Genomic DNA, 16,391 nt, shown 5'->3' on the forward strand with positions numbered 1-16,391 from the left:
ATTGTTCAACTTCACCGTCTGTAATTAAAATCACTGTAGTCTGAGAATTTAATTCCCGAGGGTTCTAGGTCATACAGGGGTAAAATGAAGGTCAACATATTCAGAAAACCACGTAAACTTACCAGTATGATTTCATCGAAATCTTAGTCACCATGTAATTCTGCAAGATTGCTGTCTTGGCAGCGGGAGACTCACAAAACAGCTGCTTCTTTTGTAATGACCTCAGTAAAAGGTTTATGTCACTGGGAAGAGTGTACAAATGATAACCCTGTCAAGTATGATGTTGATATTATCCAAAATCTTAGAATCAAATTCACCTCCCAGCCCTATGGAAAAAAATAGTCCAGAGGAATTATCATAAGATGACACACATGTATCAATTATAGGTGGGTTTCATTTTTAAATCTAATAGAGTTTTTTCACCACATGGTTCCTGACAGCTGTATTTGTGTAATTTTGTGTTGCCTATACACAAATGCTACGGAGCAGTGAATGAGTGCATGCGATGAAAGATGTGGAGCAGTTTTTTCTTTCCCCACATTTCGTATAATTGCAAGCTCTCTGATATAAACCTGCCAAGGCCAGGAAATCAGCACTTACGTAATGTGTGTTTTCATTTTAAGGTTACTTTTATTGCTGCCTTTGAGGTTCAGTGAACTCAGCCTAAGCACCTGCCATGTAAAGGGATGGTTGAAAAATACAGACAAAGCCACCCAAGCCATCAGTAACAATGTGTATTCACTCAGGTCGTTTAAACTGACGCCGTGTCTTTGCACCATATTTAGATTCAGACTTGCAGCCCAACGGTCACATTTAAAGTACATTCACACACTTTATCCTTGTGGGTGCTTTTGTTGCTGTCAGTTGTCACTTCCCTAAAGTGAACCTGATATTTCTCCCCAGCTGCAAAGTAAGTGTGAACATGGCAGTTTGCAAATGTAAAGATTTTTTTCGTCCTTTGAGTAGATTATAGAGATTTTTCTCCTGCCAAGCTGACCTTTCTGTATAATGGTTGATTTAGTTTAATGTGCAATTCATGTAATTGATCTTGCCCTTCCCTGTTCATTAAACTCGGCACATCAGACTTATTTAAATGCTTTCAGTGACTTAATGAAGTATTGCAACATTTTCCTGTCATTATTTTGACACTAATTACAGTGAAATCCGCAGTTATGTTTAAAATACGGTAGAAATTTGTGATCTTCTAACAAGCTTTCAACTCCACAAAATAGGATCAACATATTAAGTCCATCTCAATGTTGTAGATGCCACTTTGTGCTTTTTTGTGGTTTGCTTTCTCAGCCTGATTTATTGACATGGGGTTTTTGCTCAAGCCAAAGCTTTGGTGAGCACATTACATGGATTGTTACATCCCTGAGCACAGGCCAGCTCAGTGTTCAGAGCCAACCAATATCCGCCTATCTAGACCCACCCTTACTTTATGCAGAACAGGCCCATAGCCCATCATGTTTTTGTTGTATAGCTAGGCAAGTTAAGCAATTAAATAAATCACCCTTGATATGAATCACAGAGATTGCACGTGTAAGTGACCAAGAGGCTTGGAAAGATTTTCTCGGTTATTGCTTCCGCAGAGAAAGCCAGTGGAAGTATTAGTCTGTCAGCAGGACATCTGTTGTTTTTCTAAATTCCAGTTTAATTTAGTGGACGAAGTCATATGGCTAGGGAGTCAATCCGATTCACTTTATGTAAGTCATCAGAGTTTGCAGTTGCCAGCATCAAGCAGATATTGATTATGTAATCATAACAACTAGGGATGCACCAACATAGGTGATCAATGTCAGAGGCCCATATTTATTTATTTATGTGTCATATCAATGTTTAAATGGCATTGGATGAAGAGTGAAACACTTTCTTTAAGTTTTCATGACATAGAATTAAGAACAAACAACAAAACAAACAAAAGTATTAGTATCAGCGTGACTCACTGCTACTTCATTATGTACACCTGTTCACCTATTCAGTCAAATGGCAGCAGCTTAGTGCACTTTGGTATGTAGACATGATTAAGATTAAGTTCAAACTGTGCATCAGAATGGAGAAGAAAGGTGATATAAGTGGTTTTGAATGTGCCAGATGGGCTGTTCTGAGTATTTCATAAACTACAGATCTACTGGGATCTTCCCACACAACTATTTATAGGATTTAAAGAGAATATATCCAGTGAGCAGCAGTTATCTGGTCAAAAACATCTTACCTAAAATCAGAAGTCAGAGGAGAATGGCCAAATTGCTTTGAGCTGATAGGAAGACAACAGTGACTCAAATAATCACTTGGTAGAACCAAGCTATGCAGAAGAGCTTCTCTGATGCCCAGCATGTTGAATCTTGAAGCAGATCGACTACAACAGCAGCAGATGACCACACCGCTGCCACTCACTTCAGCCTCACTATGGACTCACCAAAATTGAATAATAGAAGACTGAAACAACATTGCCTGGGCCATGAGTGATGAGTCCAGTTGGATTGTACAGTCAGAATTTGATGTAAACAACATGAAAGCATGGATCCATCTGTATAAAAAAAAATGTATAGGAGAGGTTTGAACCAGCTGTGAAATGGAACACTGCCATTGTCTTTATGGGTTGTCCAGACAGCTGTCAGCCATATTGGGTTCCTGTTACCACAACAAAGTGTGTGTGACAGTTTTTTTTCCATCCTTGTCAATCAAGTCTCTCATTGAGAAGCGAGACACAGTCCTAATATATAAATATACATATGTATTTTTAATGTTTTAATATGCAGAGAGGAAACGTTTGGTTTAGCAAAGACTTCAAATGATCTCTTTAGTGTATGAGGGGAGATGATAAATAAAAATCACGTTTACTTTTTTCTTAAAAGCATAAAACTTGATATAGCTGTACAGTGTAACAGAAATTGAGCCTTAAAAAACACAATTACTTGCCATGGCATTCATTTTAGTTTCTAGCATAATAAAATGTGTTTTGCATTCTTGAGGAGTTCTTGAGTGCTTCACAGGTCTCTTCTGTGATTGCAGCAACACCAAACTTAACTTCAGTCAATCTGGTGTGGAATAATTTACAAAGGCAGAATAATAGGTGGAACAAATAACCCACCTAAGAAACACTGGTGCAGCACCTTAAAAGAGCCCTGCATCAAAAAGGACAATGATGGATTCAAACACTTGAAGTGACATCAAATACGCAGTCCCCAAAGATTGGGACTGGATTTGCTCAAGCAATTGGAGACCAGTATGATCAGCTCTGTCTGAATGTAATTTTACATGACACCATTTCCCAACAACAGCCATCTAAGAATCCTGCAACATTTTTGAGATAAACCCAACAGTCCAGCAATCTCTGCGACAATTGCAGGCAAAAAAACCTCAGTTTAAAAGGGAGAAATTTCAGGTCGAAACAGGCACAGAGAAAAAAAAAGAAAGAAAAGAAAATCAAGCCGGACCAACTTTGAACTCTTTTGGCTTTGGATATGCAAGGTTTTCTCTTTGGATGACACAGGGATACAAAATTCACGGTTCGGTTCGGTTCGATACTTTGGTGTCACGGTTCGATATTTTTTCGATACAAAAAAATGTTCATACCTTTTTAATTTGTCATTTATTAAAATTATAAATATATATTTTAACTCAAAAGTACAGTTTTTAAATTTAATGTTGCTGAAACAACAAAATAATAAAAAATAAATAAATAAATCTTTCTCGATCAGAGAGTTTATTACAGAGAAATGGCTCTTTCCAAAATAAAAGCTATACTATACGCTTCTTCTGGGCTATATTCTCAGCAGCATGTGAAACATAGCAGATCCCCATAAGGAGAATCATGTGCTAACGGCTGTCTAAATGACTCGGGTAAAGTTTGTAGCATGCGTGCTTGTTGTTTTTGTCTGCTTCCACTTGTCTTTGCACTAGGATGATGTCGGGGTAAATGTGCAGTCATATTCATTGTGTTCCCACTAGTGCTGTCAGCGTTAATCTCGTAAAAATGACTTTAACATCATAACACGGCAAATCTCTGTTAACGAGTTACCATGGATCGCCCCGTGCGTGGGGCTGGATGGCGTCAACACGTTAACAAGCTAACTGCGCTAACGCACTAGTTCCCACCAATTGAGCATTGCATGGCACATCCGACATACTGTTATACTTTTTTCCATGACGCGCTTACCTTCAGGGTCATACTTCACATGAAAACCAAGATAGTTCCAAACGCCAGATCTGAATGAGGGTGGGGGAGGTTCAATTTTGGGTAGCGTTGAAGCAGTTGCCAAGTTGCAATGAGCTTAGCTTCTGTCTTGCTAGCTTGCGCTGCGCTCAGTGGATCTGCGCTCGACAGTACAGCCTAGACGGAGTAGTCGAATGCAGATCCACTGAGCTCAGCATCATCAGAAGAAAAGTTGATAAAATAAAATAAAAAAATTGTATTGTTCAATACATATGCGTACCGAACCGAAAGCACTGTATCGAACGGTTCAATATCGATACGAGTATTGTTGCACCCCTAGTATATATGTATGTATCCTACACACCTTGCATGGATAGAAATCCTATGATTACAGCATCTCGGACTGTAATGCATCTGTTTTCTGAACTGCTTATCTGTCTAGGGGATAGACCCTTTCCCAACTTACATTAGATGAGTGGCAGGGTAAACCCTTACCAGCCAATCACAGGACTAACACAACCACACACATTCGCACCTACAGCTAATCTAGCATGCATGTCTTTGAACTGTGGAACATTGTTGAAAGTAGCCAAAGAAAGCCCACATTGTCACAGGAATAACTATTAAATAAAAATGACCAAGGAAATGACCAAGATTATCATCAGGTTCGGTGAGGTGAGTTGGAAGTGCTGATCATTAACAACCTCCCATTGCGCCACCCTGACTGTAATCACTGACTTTCAAAACACAGCTTTGGCTAGGAGATATGATGCAAACCTGGAGTTTATAGCATGCCACTGCTAGTTTTAGGATCCATTTTTAAAATGAGCATTATTTTTTACTTGCTTCTCTCCAACTGAGGCATCTGTCATAAAGATGTAATAGCAATGCTGTCATACCCAGGAGAATGAAGTCAAATCAGCTGCAACCCTGCAAATGGATATCTTGGCTTGTAGGATCACTTCAGCAGTTTCCTGCCCACTGATTTCATGACTGATCCCGATGGAACGTAGGTCAAACAAGACCTCGTCATGGGTTGAGCCACAGCCAAGCAGTGTGTCCTCTGATGTTCTTGGTCCTGCCCTTAGTGATAGATTTCTGTTGGCAACACAATAAAATGCATCATATTCGTGTTCATTTGTAGCTGTGATTGGAGATATTTTATCCAGCTGAGGTTTAATGAGTAAAACAAAGAGGAAGTGATTAACGGGAATGTACAAATGGCATCTGTCTTCTTCTTTCATCTCTCTTTCTGGAGGCTTATTCTGTCTACTTTTTCTGGTGCAAGTCTTATCCAAGGCTCAACTTCATGAGGAAAGTTCAAGAGCAATTGCAGACCTCTGAAAACTGTTGAATTCCTTAAAGTTAACTATAGGCTACGCTGATTTCTTGCTATCCAATTCATTGTTTGAAATGCAATTTACAACCTCTGTATGTTTCCATAGGTTGGTGGTTTGTCAGCACTGCAGAGGAGCAGGGCTGGGTCCCTGCTACCTATCTCAACTCTCACAGTGGCACACGGGATGACTTGGAGCTGGGTGCCTCTAAAGTTGGGGAAGGTAAGTAACTGCAAACGCTTCAGTCTTTGCCCACCCACACACGTTTGCACATGTAAACACAACCTCACCCACTCCACTGTACCCACACACAGAAACCACTTTTGCCCTCAATCCTCAGTCTCTGATCCGTGACAAAATAAAAATAAAAAACCTCACCGCTGCTGGTCTACGCTAACAACTGAGGCTGGGCCGGGTGAGCATGTTACTCTGTCTGCTTGCCATCATAAGCACATCAGAACAGAGTGTAGATTCAGACCTGGGTAAACATCAAGGAGGAGGGCCAAGAGAGACCAGACCTCAATGTTTCAAAGGATGTGCTGTGCAGTGCTGCACTGTACAAGAAAGATACAGTGCAGTATTAAGTGATACGCCCGCCGTGTAGTGTAGCTCATGAAAGAGGCGTGTGTTTTCATTGAATAAAAATGAATATTTCTGGAGTCATGCTCTTTAAATCATGGTTATCGTTAAAGAAAGAAAGCTCTGACATGACTCACGCTATTTCATGTCCGCTTACCATTGAAGATGATGGATGTTAAGTTTCGTGAGCTTACTGGAGCCAGAGAAGGATCCAAAACAGTCGTAACATACACACCTATGAAGAGTTTGGTTTGCCAGAAATGTGAAACTGACGTGTGAAGCTGCAGACAGCATCCAACTGCCTTGATGGCCCTTTCAGATACAGTTATCAAGCCATCTACGAGCGACTAATGCTGTCTCACTCCCCAAGCATTTTCAACGTTAGTGGAGAGAGCACTTTAATCATAGGCCAGAAGAGCTCAATTAGTGTCAGATGCGCAAACTTTGATCATTTTGGCAGGTATTGCAGCAACTGCAGGATATTTGTTAAGATATATGCAACATTGTGTTAGAGAAAACCCAAAAAAACTGGAGGTACGGAAATAATTAAGTTGCATATTACACTTCCAAACAAACATCAAGATTTTCCAGCACTCTGGCCAAACATCTTTTTGCTGCACAACTGGTGTAACAATGGGACTCAGAATCCCTGCGGTGTTGTATATCTTATGACTCAGTGGTGGAAGAAGAGAGTGAACACACAAGGCTAGTCAGTATTAATGTTTTGCATTATGTTAAATAAGTTAAAATGCCCTTTTCTCCTCTCAGAATACAACAAATGGATAACACACAGGCGCATAGCTATATGCAAACCATGCACTCCTATCTCCTTTTTTGGAGTTATCTCTTTACTGAGTTAACCAGTAGGGGGTTTAGGAAGGACAGTCTGTCAGTGTAATTAATGTTTATGTGTCTCATGAGTCTTAGAAATGGCATGAACCTCTTAAAACAACTCTTTATCAGTTCTGCGGTCTTCAGCCGATTGTGCACAACCACATAGTCACTTTGACCCCTCCCCAAGAAAACAACAACATATTTTTCAAAAATTGGTTTTCTGATTCTGATAATGATAGTTGTTGAAAGCTCAGACATCTTCTGATTTGAGTTTACCCACTGATGGAAGCGTAAACAAACCCTCATCCTCCTTGTTTTGGTAGTAGAAAATAAGAGGAAAATAATGATACTGCCAGCACTGACACAAATGATAGTCATGTATTTCTGGGAGTGCAGCTATTTACCTTAGTCCAATATATCTGCCTACCAGTATCACTAAACACATTATTTTTGCTTTGTTTAGCATGTGCAAACAGTAAGGTGTGGAACAATAATGTGTGACTTTATGAAGACGTTTTGTGCCGAATTATTTCTTTCCTCTGAGGAAACTGGTGGGGAAAATAGACTGGCATATAGCCACCAGTAAAATGGCAAACTGATGTACTTTGGTTTTTGTGAACATTAAAGAAGTAAAATAAAATGTATTAACTGGTTAGATGCTGAGTCTTTGTGTAAAGTTTAGCTGCTTTGTGTGTATGATTCAGACTTGAAATCTTTTATAACCAAATGTTTTTACTGTCTCTTTAAAATTTCTATATAAAAAGGATCTTGTTTAATGTCTGAACTGTTGGAATCATTTCCATTTTAGCCATCTTATATTTAAAATACAAGGAAATATGGACCCTTCTAGGTACACATCTCTAACCAGCTCCTTTAAGGCAATATGCATCCCACATGCTCAAACCTAATGGGGGGGGCTCTGTGATAACAACATGCTAATTACAAGCCACAGAGGAGATGTCTTGGTTTTTAACATTTCTTTTGTAACCTCCATCCACTCATGCTAACTGTCCACCATGTTTTGCGTTGTGGTCGTGTTTTAGTGTCCTCCATGTAGCTAATAATGGATCCATGTCATTTGTGTGTTGTGTGTTTGTGTAACATTTGTGCTTGCTCTTCATGTCTCCGTGTTTGTTTGATCCTTCCTTGTCATCTGGTCGCCGTGTGTGTGTGTGTGTGTGTGTCAGTTACTAAGCGACACAAGGCTCATCTGAAGAGGCTGGACCGGAGATGGACGTTGGGGGGTGTCATCAGCAGGCAGCAGAGCCGAGGTGAACTGAGAAACATGCTGCATCGCCTCCCTCCTTCCTTCCCTCCCTTCTCTTTTTGTTACTGTTGTCCTCACCCCATCTCATTTATTGTCTCTTATCACATGACTCAACTTTTATCACATGCACATATTTGTTCAGGCTTGCATTCTGCATTGTCCTCCAGCAAATGCAGTTATCACGAGCCACAATCCACAACTAACCACTAACTGACGTTAATATGAAACGGGCCTGGAAAGCAAAGGTGAAATCAGCAACTTTATATACACTAATTATTGATGCTAAGCTCAAATTATGCTACAAAATTGCTCCGCGTAAGCGTTTTTATTAAAATTATACTCCGCATGCCAAAGCCAATCGTCTCCAAATCACAGAGGAAAAAAAAACAAAAAACTACCCACTCATCTGAAAGTAGTTGCGTAATAGACTTAGGAATGCCTTATGCTGCAGTTTAGAGCCATATTTTACGTTTTATGAGCAAATGAAGCGTGTATGTAGATCTGTAATAAGTGTGTGTTCTGTCAAAGTGTGGTACAAACAGACATTTCTCTCCTGGTTTGCTGCAGATAGCAACCAGTATTGACTGATAAACAAAGAGTCTTATTAATCTTCCACTTAGTTTGCGAGCAAACTTGCACATTCTTACCGCAGCCAGGGGTTTTCTTCACAAGAGATACATTTGGATGGCTGACAGAGGAGCACGGATAGGCTATTGAGTTCAGCCCAAACTTTGCACTTGGCAGTGCATGCTGCTCTCTAGAGTGGAGAGAGAGTAGTTTCCACCCCATGACTGAAATTCAGCTTTGCGTTTTGTTTTGTTTTTTTGCTGACTCCACATGAACACTTTATAACACCGATGCATGTTGTGGTTACTATAACATCTGATTCAGAATTTCCCTTCATTGGATATTGTTGAAGACTGTTTGAAAGAAGTTGGTAAGAGGCAAACGATTTAGCAGCCCCAACACAAAGTGGCCGGAAGAACCAGGGAAAAGGAAAATAAAGCATTCAGAAAATATCCTGTACCCAACGAGTTTGAAAGGACTTACTATCCCACAGCCATTTAAGCTGCCTACACAACCTTGGAAATGGGTGGAGAAAAGGAAAACAGAATAATTTGTTACCACAGTGTTGATTCCTGTGAACCAGCTGAGAAGACGGCATACAGAACAGCACTTTTTTTATGTGCTCCTCTCTTTTTTTATGAGCACACCTCTTCTCCTTGTGTTCCCTGTGTTTAGACAGGAATTGCCATAATGACAGGAAATGATGACTTGGCTCTGGCCCTCGGCCTCATGGGAATGCATAAATCAGCGTGGTGCCTCTGCTTTCTGTTATGTGCTGAGTTAGGAGATACTCCCTGTCGAAAGGACAAGGACACTAGTCCTTAAGACACTAGTTTGACCCATGTGCTGTAGTTTCCCATTGTCATGTTATAGAACTAATTACGTTCTGTCAGTGGAGCTGAAAATGACCACAAGGTTTTTATTCTTGGCTCTATTTGAGTGGAGCTGCATGATTCACAGTTCATAATTATGCTTATGTGATTTATACTGCACTTTTTCACTGCCTGAAACATTTCGTCTCACTTTGGGCAAAAACTTTCTTCTGATTGGCTGTCCCTCTAAAACAGAAGGTTTGAAAGAGGAGGCTTCTGTGCTGAGATGGCCCCGCTTAGTGTATCTGCTTTCACTTATTTTCATACAGAACCAAGACTAAAATATACGTTCACATGCCAATAAAGCATTTTAGAATATTATTTTGCCAACACTGGCTGCAAGCAGAATATTTCTTCAAGGGCTTTGCAATAAATAAATAAAAACTATATTCTTAGATTTAGCTGGAGCTAATAGGAGCTTCATGCATTCTGAGGGGTTAAATCAAGCAGGTCAGTTGTTTTTTTGTTTCGTTTTTTTTAAGTTGGCCTTTCTGTGTGCCTCATTTTCTCTTTCCACAAACTGTTTCTCTGCATTGCTATTAGGATTTGTTTTATCTGAACTTGGGCATTATTCTTCTTACAGAGATATATTCCTTCACTTACATGAAAGCACTGCTATCACGTGTGCATAATCACTGTGTATATTTAGTGCTATTTTAAGCAATGCGAACCTATCCTGCACCACCAGGGTGCCCCACTGCTCCTTATTTGTGCTGGGAATCAGACTGAAACTCATAATCCATTACCAGTGATAATGATGCAAACATTCCAAGTTACAATGGGTTTTATTGCTGTGTGAGACATTGCTAAACAGTTGCTAACACTGCAGCACATCTGTGTACGTTAACGACATGAATTAATTATGTCCTTTAGTTATTTCTTAGGTTGATAAAGAAAAATTTATAGACAAATCTCACGTGCCATTTGAGCCATACTCACACATCTGCCTGAAAGCACATCCAGTCTGTTTCATCTCACAGGTCTGGTGTATCTCAGGGTAATCTATCATTATATATTGCTTCATAATTTAATGTGTCATCTCATTACTGAAGTGTAGTCATAAAAATACAAGTCTATAAAAAGATTTATAGATTATACAGTTTTCTGTCTTGTTTTTTGTTTCCATTAAATATTTTGTTTTCGGAGATCTCGTTGCTGTCAAAATCTGAACTCATTCTCTTTTGCAGAAGAGAAGTACATAACAGTGCAGCCCTACTCGAGCCAAGGGAAAGATGAAATTGCTTTTGAGAAAGGTGTCACTGTGGAGGTGATTCAGAAGAATCTGGAAGGCTGGTGGTTTATCAGGTACAGTACAGCTCTCCTTACTTGCTTCTGACATTTTTTTTTTCATTCTACACAATTTTATCATTTTCTCCTCCAACTTACTTCACAGGTACCAAGATAAGGAGGGCTGGGCTCCAGCGTCTTACCTCAAAAAGATGAAGGATGACTTCTCTCCCCGTAAGAAGACTGTGACAGGCCCAGTGGAGATCATAGGAAACATCATGGAGATCAGCAACCTCCTTAACAAGAAAGCTTTAAGTGAGAAGGATGTGCAGACTGAAGGTGTCCCAGAGAGTCCACAGGTCGCCAGGAGGGAGATAAGCTTGCCAATCCCCTGCGCTGACGCCAGCCCTGTTAATGCCCCACAGGATGGAAACAGCAAAGCAGAGCCTGCTTCACCCGCTATAGCCAGAATTGCCCCACATCGGGTAGAAATTGGTTAGTCATGCCCCTGACATTTTTTGTCATAGTGACTTGAATATTTTCAAATGTGGGCAGATATCTTTTGAATCTATGATATATTGACGTAAAGCAAATTCATTAAATGTAACCAAACCATGTGTGATTTTTCTGTTATTTTCTCACAGGTTCTCCCATTCTCAGGCAAAAACCTCCTCCTCGGAGAGATGCAACCCTGGTAAGAGTGATGATATTTCAGTCATCCATCTATCCCTCTATACATGTAATTATTATTTTTGGTTGATAAAGGTCAGAAAGCGTGAAAAAATGGTGTTAATAATAAATGTATACAACTTGTAAGCAATTATGAATGATTTTGATCATTGTTGAAGAACAAACCGGTAAATCTTTACTTAAAAAGACACATCACAGGGAAAATGTTACTGCATTCATCTCTAGGTAATGAGTGTGCACGGGACTTTGTTACTCGTGACTTTTCCTTCATACAGACATTTACCAACATACAACAATGTGTAATTGAAGAAGTATTCACATTGTTTAATTTAATGTCCTGTTCATCTACCAGCATATTTTAATTTTTAAAGATAAAAGTACCCATTCTGATAAAAACAAACAAACAAACAAACAAAAAACTCCAACCCTTATGAAAGTGACACTGATTCAATATGTAAGCACTCTGTAGAGCAGCGGACCCCGACCTTTTATGCGCCACGGACCAGCCATACAACAAAATAAAACAGTCCCGGTACCAAAAAAAGGAGATTTATTCATAACACACGGGAAAAGACCCAGGAAAACCGTGTTAACGATAAAAACAATAAAAAATACCGATATAAAGCCCTGAAAACCATAAATTTGACACCCGAGCCTCAACTCTGTTACCAAACGACTCACGGACCGGTACCAGTCCGTGGCCCGGGGGTTGGGGACTGCTGCTGTCGAGGATAATGTGTACTGCTGGAAACACTGTATTATTTATTATTATTATACATTTAAATTAAGTGGAGAAAAAAACTACTATTAGCGTCTTATATGTAGGGGTTTGAATATAAACTAGAAATGAAATTTTTTAATCACTGACAATAACTCTAATAGAACCCATTTTGTATTCATGTAGGGATTTCAGTTGCCCTCTCCTCCAGAGCCCCCTACAGTTGAAGCAGAGTATTACACCATTGCAGATTTCCAGTCCTGTATATCTGATGGCATCAGTTTCAACGGAGGACAAAAAGCTGAGGTAAGCGCTCTTTATTTTAAGGCACAAGATTACCACAAACATCAGTCACATATCTCTTGCTCAATAGCTCAATAACACCTCTGAAATTAAAATGTGTAAAATGGCTTCAAATAAAGACAAAAATATACTTTTTTTTTTCTTTGGAAATGTGTTTTAGGTCATTGAGAAAAACTCTGGTGGCTGGTGGTATGTCCAGATAGGAGAAAAGGAGGGGTGGGCTCCCTGCTCCTACATTGACAAACGTAAAAAACCCAACCTGAATCGTAGAACAAGCACTTTGTGCCGCCCAAAAATTCCACCTCCAGCTCCACCTGTCAAGAAACAGGACTCGGTGGAGACTGCACCCCCCAGCAGCCCTGGGTCTGAGGCCCCAGAATCTCCTGTGTCTCCTGGTAAGCCTGTCTATGAAGAGCCAGAATATGATGTCCCTGCCATTGGCGATCTGGACCTGGAGTCTGAGTTTGAGTTTCTGAGAGGAGAAAGTTCCTTGGTTGATGGAAAGAATGAGGACACTTCCTCAGAGAAGGGCTCTCACATGTCTTCAAAGCCTTCACCAGCCTCATCACTCCACAGTGCCTCCTTCAAGATGGGTGAGTCATTTGAAGATGGCCACGAGGCAGAGGGAGAGGCCGAAGGTGAGGAAGAATGTATCTATGAGAATGATGGCTTTCGACCATTCAGGGAGACCCCAGAGAGGCAGTGCAGCAGGGACTCCAATTCCTCCAAGACAAATGTCTTGTCACAAACTGACAAGACTGCACACCCAACATCTGGTGGACGGAAACCTGCAGGTAATAAGCTCAAGATTGACTTGAATGGGAGCTCATTTTCAACCAAAACTGATGAGGCATCCAGTCCAAAATCTGCCTCCACTGAGTCCACCCCAGATCTATCTAGACCTAAGAAAGACCAGGAGGAAAGCAAGCCATCCTCATCCACCAAATCTTCCTCTAAGCTAAGGCCAGTGGTGAGGCCCAAACCACAGCTAGCAAAGAGTTCCAGTGCAGAGAAGATGGACATCAGCACATTAAGAAGGCAATTACGGCCAACGGGACAGCTGAAGAATGGTACCAAAGCTAAAGGTGAGGACTTGGAGACTGCTTCAGTTATCTCCTCTGAGGACTCCTTCTCATCTCAGAGCACATCAGATCTCTCCTCCATCTATTCTAAAGGCAGCCGAGGAGACTCTGACCTGGAAGGTTGTAGCCTGTACCGCACCACAGACCCGTATGAGAAAGTCCAAGAGTCTGAGCTTAGCTTTCCTGGTGGAGTGGAGGTGGAGGTGCTGGAGAAGCAGGAAAGTGGCTGGTGGTATATTCGCTGGGGAGATGCAGAGGGTTGGGCTCCAACTTATTACCTGGAACCTGTCAGGCCACAGGATGACACGGCAGGATCCGAATCCGATGGCACTCCGACTAAACCTGGAAGCCTTAGCAAGTCCAACAGTCTGGAGAAGAATGAACAAAGGGTGCGCGCATTGAATAATATTAACCAAAACCTAAAGAAGGTCACTCCACCCATCCCCTCCAAGCCTCCAGGTGGTCTCTCCAAACCTACGGGTTTGTTTGGCGCGTTCAAGCAGAACAGCATCAAGCAGCAGCAGGTTGTCAGACCGCAATCTGTCTTCATCTCAGCCCCCATCAGAGACGGTCCCAGCCCTGTTGGCTCTCTCAGGAGAAATGAGTCTCTCAACTCAACAGATCACCCACGCGCCAGCCCCACAGTGCGGCGCAATGCCTCCTTTGGCACTGTGCCACGCAGTTTGGCACCAAATAACATAGCACTGCCAAGCAGGAACAGATCTGGTACTGGCAGCTCTGAATCCCTTGGTGTCAGCTCTCAGAAGAATGCCCTTCCTGTATCTACAGTGAAACCCAAGCCCCACATCATCCATAACAACCTCAGAGAGGTTTACATCTCCATAGCAGACTACCCCGGTGATGAGGAGACGATGGGATTTCCTGAGGGGACGAGTCTGGAGGTTCTTGAAAAAAACCCCAATGGGTGGTGGTACTGCAAAGTTCTGGACAATGGCAGACCAAGGAAAGGATGGGTGCCCTCAAATTACCTCGAGAAAAAGCACTAGCACTCGTGTATGGAGCTGGCAGAACTCTGGACATGCGTGTAAAGACTACTCTAACAGACTTATTTTGTAAAAAAAAAAAAAAAAAAAAAAGCTAACTCCCGGACATTAAATCCGGATTGAATTCCGGTACCTTTGCCAAAGCGAGCACCCCCATCAAATTTTAACTTTGTAATGAAACAATGCATCTGGTAATATGAATCTACATGATAGAGTGCCTAAGACTTTGCATCAGGAACAATATATCGGGACTTAACTACAACCAAAGACAACACCAGAGAGTGGAAGAGTGAGTTAACGATATTCTCCAGTGGTTACCTTTAACTTGAAATAAGACGTCATTTTGTGTCTGCTCCTCGAACCCCTTTCTGTTAGTTTTTAACATAATTTTATTAAACACATTTTAAGAACTTAAAGCTTACTGCATGTTTGAAATGATTCATTATACTGACGATGCCTTGAGCTGTTGAAATTAAACCTTTTTTTAATTGTTATTTTTTACAGTATTTCCTAAAGAAAATCTCTGTTGTTGCCAAAGCTGCTTTGTGTTAGTAAAATTTTGGTGCTGCATGTTTTTTTTATATCTCTTTATACTGTATGTCACCTTCATGTGAAATATTTTATCCATTTAATTATGTAATTTTGTCCTCATGAAATAATTTGCAAGCATTTTCTCTCCCTTAAAGTTCAAAACAGTTACAGCAGAGCTCCCTTAACTTTTTTTTTTAATTTCAGAGGCAAAAGCTCAGTGAAAATGTTGTAAATTCATTACTTAATAATTATGTTAATACATGTTTTATTATTACAAAGGCAAAAGTCATTTAAACCTTTCTAAAATGAACTGCTCTATTAATTATAATAACATTTTGAATTTCTGCTGGGCAGTAAATTTGACAGTATTCCTTTTTTGGGGGGACGCTCACCTTCTCACTTTTGTTTGATGTTAACTGTTTGATCAGTGATGATAACTAAAGTGCCAAAAGAATTACTTTAATAAATGCACTTTTGAACATTCATTTGTTCTTTCATCTGTTTTTTTAAATTTAATTTAATTTTAAAATTTTACCTGTACTTGCTGTTTTCCTACTTCCATGGTTCCCAACATACATATAAAAAGAACATGGCAGCATGGAACTATTTTCTTTGGACGGATGAAACTAAACATATCAACACAAACACCTCATACCAATTGCCAATTATGGTGGTGGAGGGGAAATGAGTTGGTTTATTTTGCTGCCATAGGACCCAGGCACCTGATCCCTGAGTCTATTGTGAACTCCTCTGAATACCAAAGTATTCTAGAGTCAAATGTGATGCCAAGCTTGGCCAAAATTGAGTCATACACAGGACAGTTTACTTTTTTCAGCCATTCTGTTGTAGAATGGAAAGAAAAGAAAAGAATCAAGATGTTGCAGTGGACCTTTCAAAGTCCAGACCAGAATTTAAATAAAATTATATGCTGGGACATATATAAATGTTTCAAAGAACTAAAGAAGGGTGGGCCAAATTTGTTCATCAGCACTTTGAAAGATTGCTAAACTCATACATAAAAAGGATCCTTTCAAGTTATTGCTGCTAAAAACTGTTCTAAAGTTCTTTGAAAACGGTCTTTTTCACAAAACTGCATTATTGAACAGCATTAATTATGTAAAATGGGATGTACATATAGAATTCTGATACTCCTTAAATGCTGCTAAAATGCTTCATTTTTAATATTTTCTGTCTCATTTTTTTAGGACCTATCAAGGAAGA

The 16,391-nt window shown here is 40.3% G+C and overlaps 1 protein-coding gene across 2 annotated transcripts in view; it reads left to right on the top strand.

Moving 5' to 3' along the window:
- The window catches only part of LOC309720012 (SH3 and PX domain-containing protein 2A-like), a 61,751-nt gene extending 46,096 nt beyond the window's left edge, over positions 1 to 15,655 (top strand). Inside the window, exons 8-14 of one of the 2 annotated variants that reach the window (XM_082556532.1) lie at positions 5,605 to 5,718; positions 8,097 to 8,180; positions 10,803 to 10,920; positions 11,009 to 11,337; positions 11,487 to 11,536; positions 12,437 to 12,556; positions 12,714 to 15,655. In XM_082556532.1, coding sequence (XP_082412658.1) covers positions 5,605 to 5,718; positions 8,097 to 8,180; positions 10,803 to 10,920; positions 11,009 to 11,337; positions 11,487 to 11,536; positions 12,437 to 12,556; positions 12,714 to 14,642 — 2,744 coding nt within the window. In that variant the 3' untranslated portion in view covers positions 14,643 to 15,655. The remainder of the gene's footprint in view (positions 1 to 5,604; positions 5,719 to 8,096; positions 8,181 to 10,802; positions 10,921 to 11,008; positions 11,338 to 11,486; positions 11,537 to 12,436; positions 12,557 to 12,713) is intronic. The other variant, XM_082556533.1, reaches the window with a different exon arrangement.
- The last annotated feature ends 736 nt before the right edge of the window (positions 15,656 to 16,391 follow it).

Source organism: Aulonocara stuartgranti (genome assembly GCF_965226115.1).
Source record: "Aulonocara stuartgranti genome assembly, chromosome: 13".
Taxonomy (NCBI): Eukaryota; Metazoa; Chordata; class Actinopteri; order Cichliformes; family Cichlidae; genus Aulonocara; species Aulonocara stuartgranti.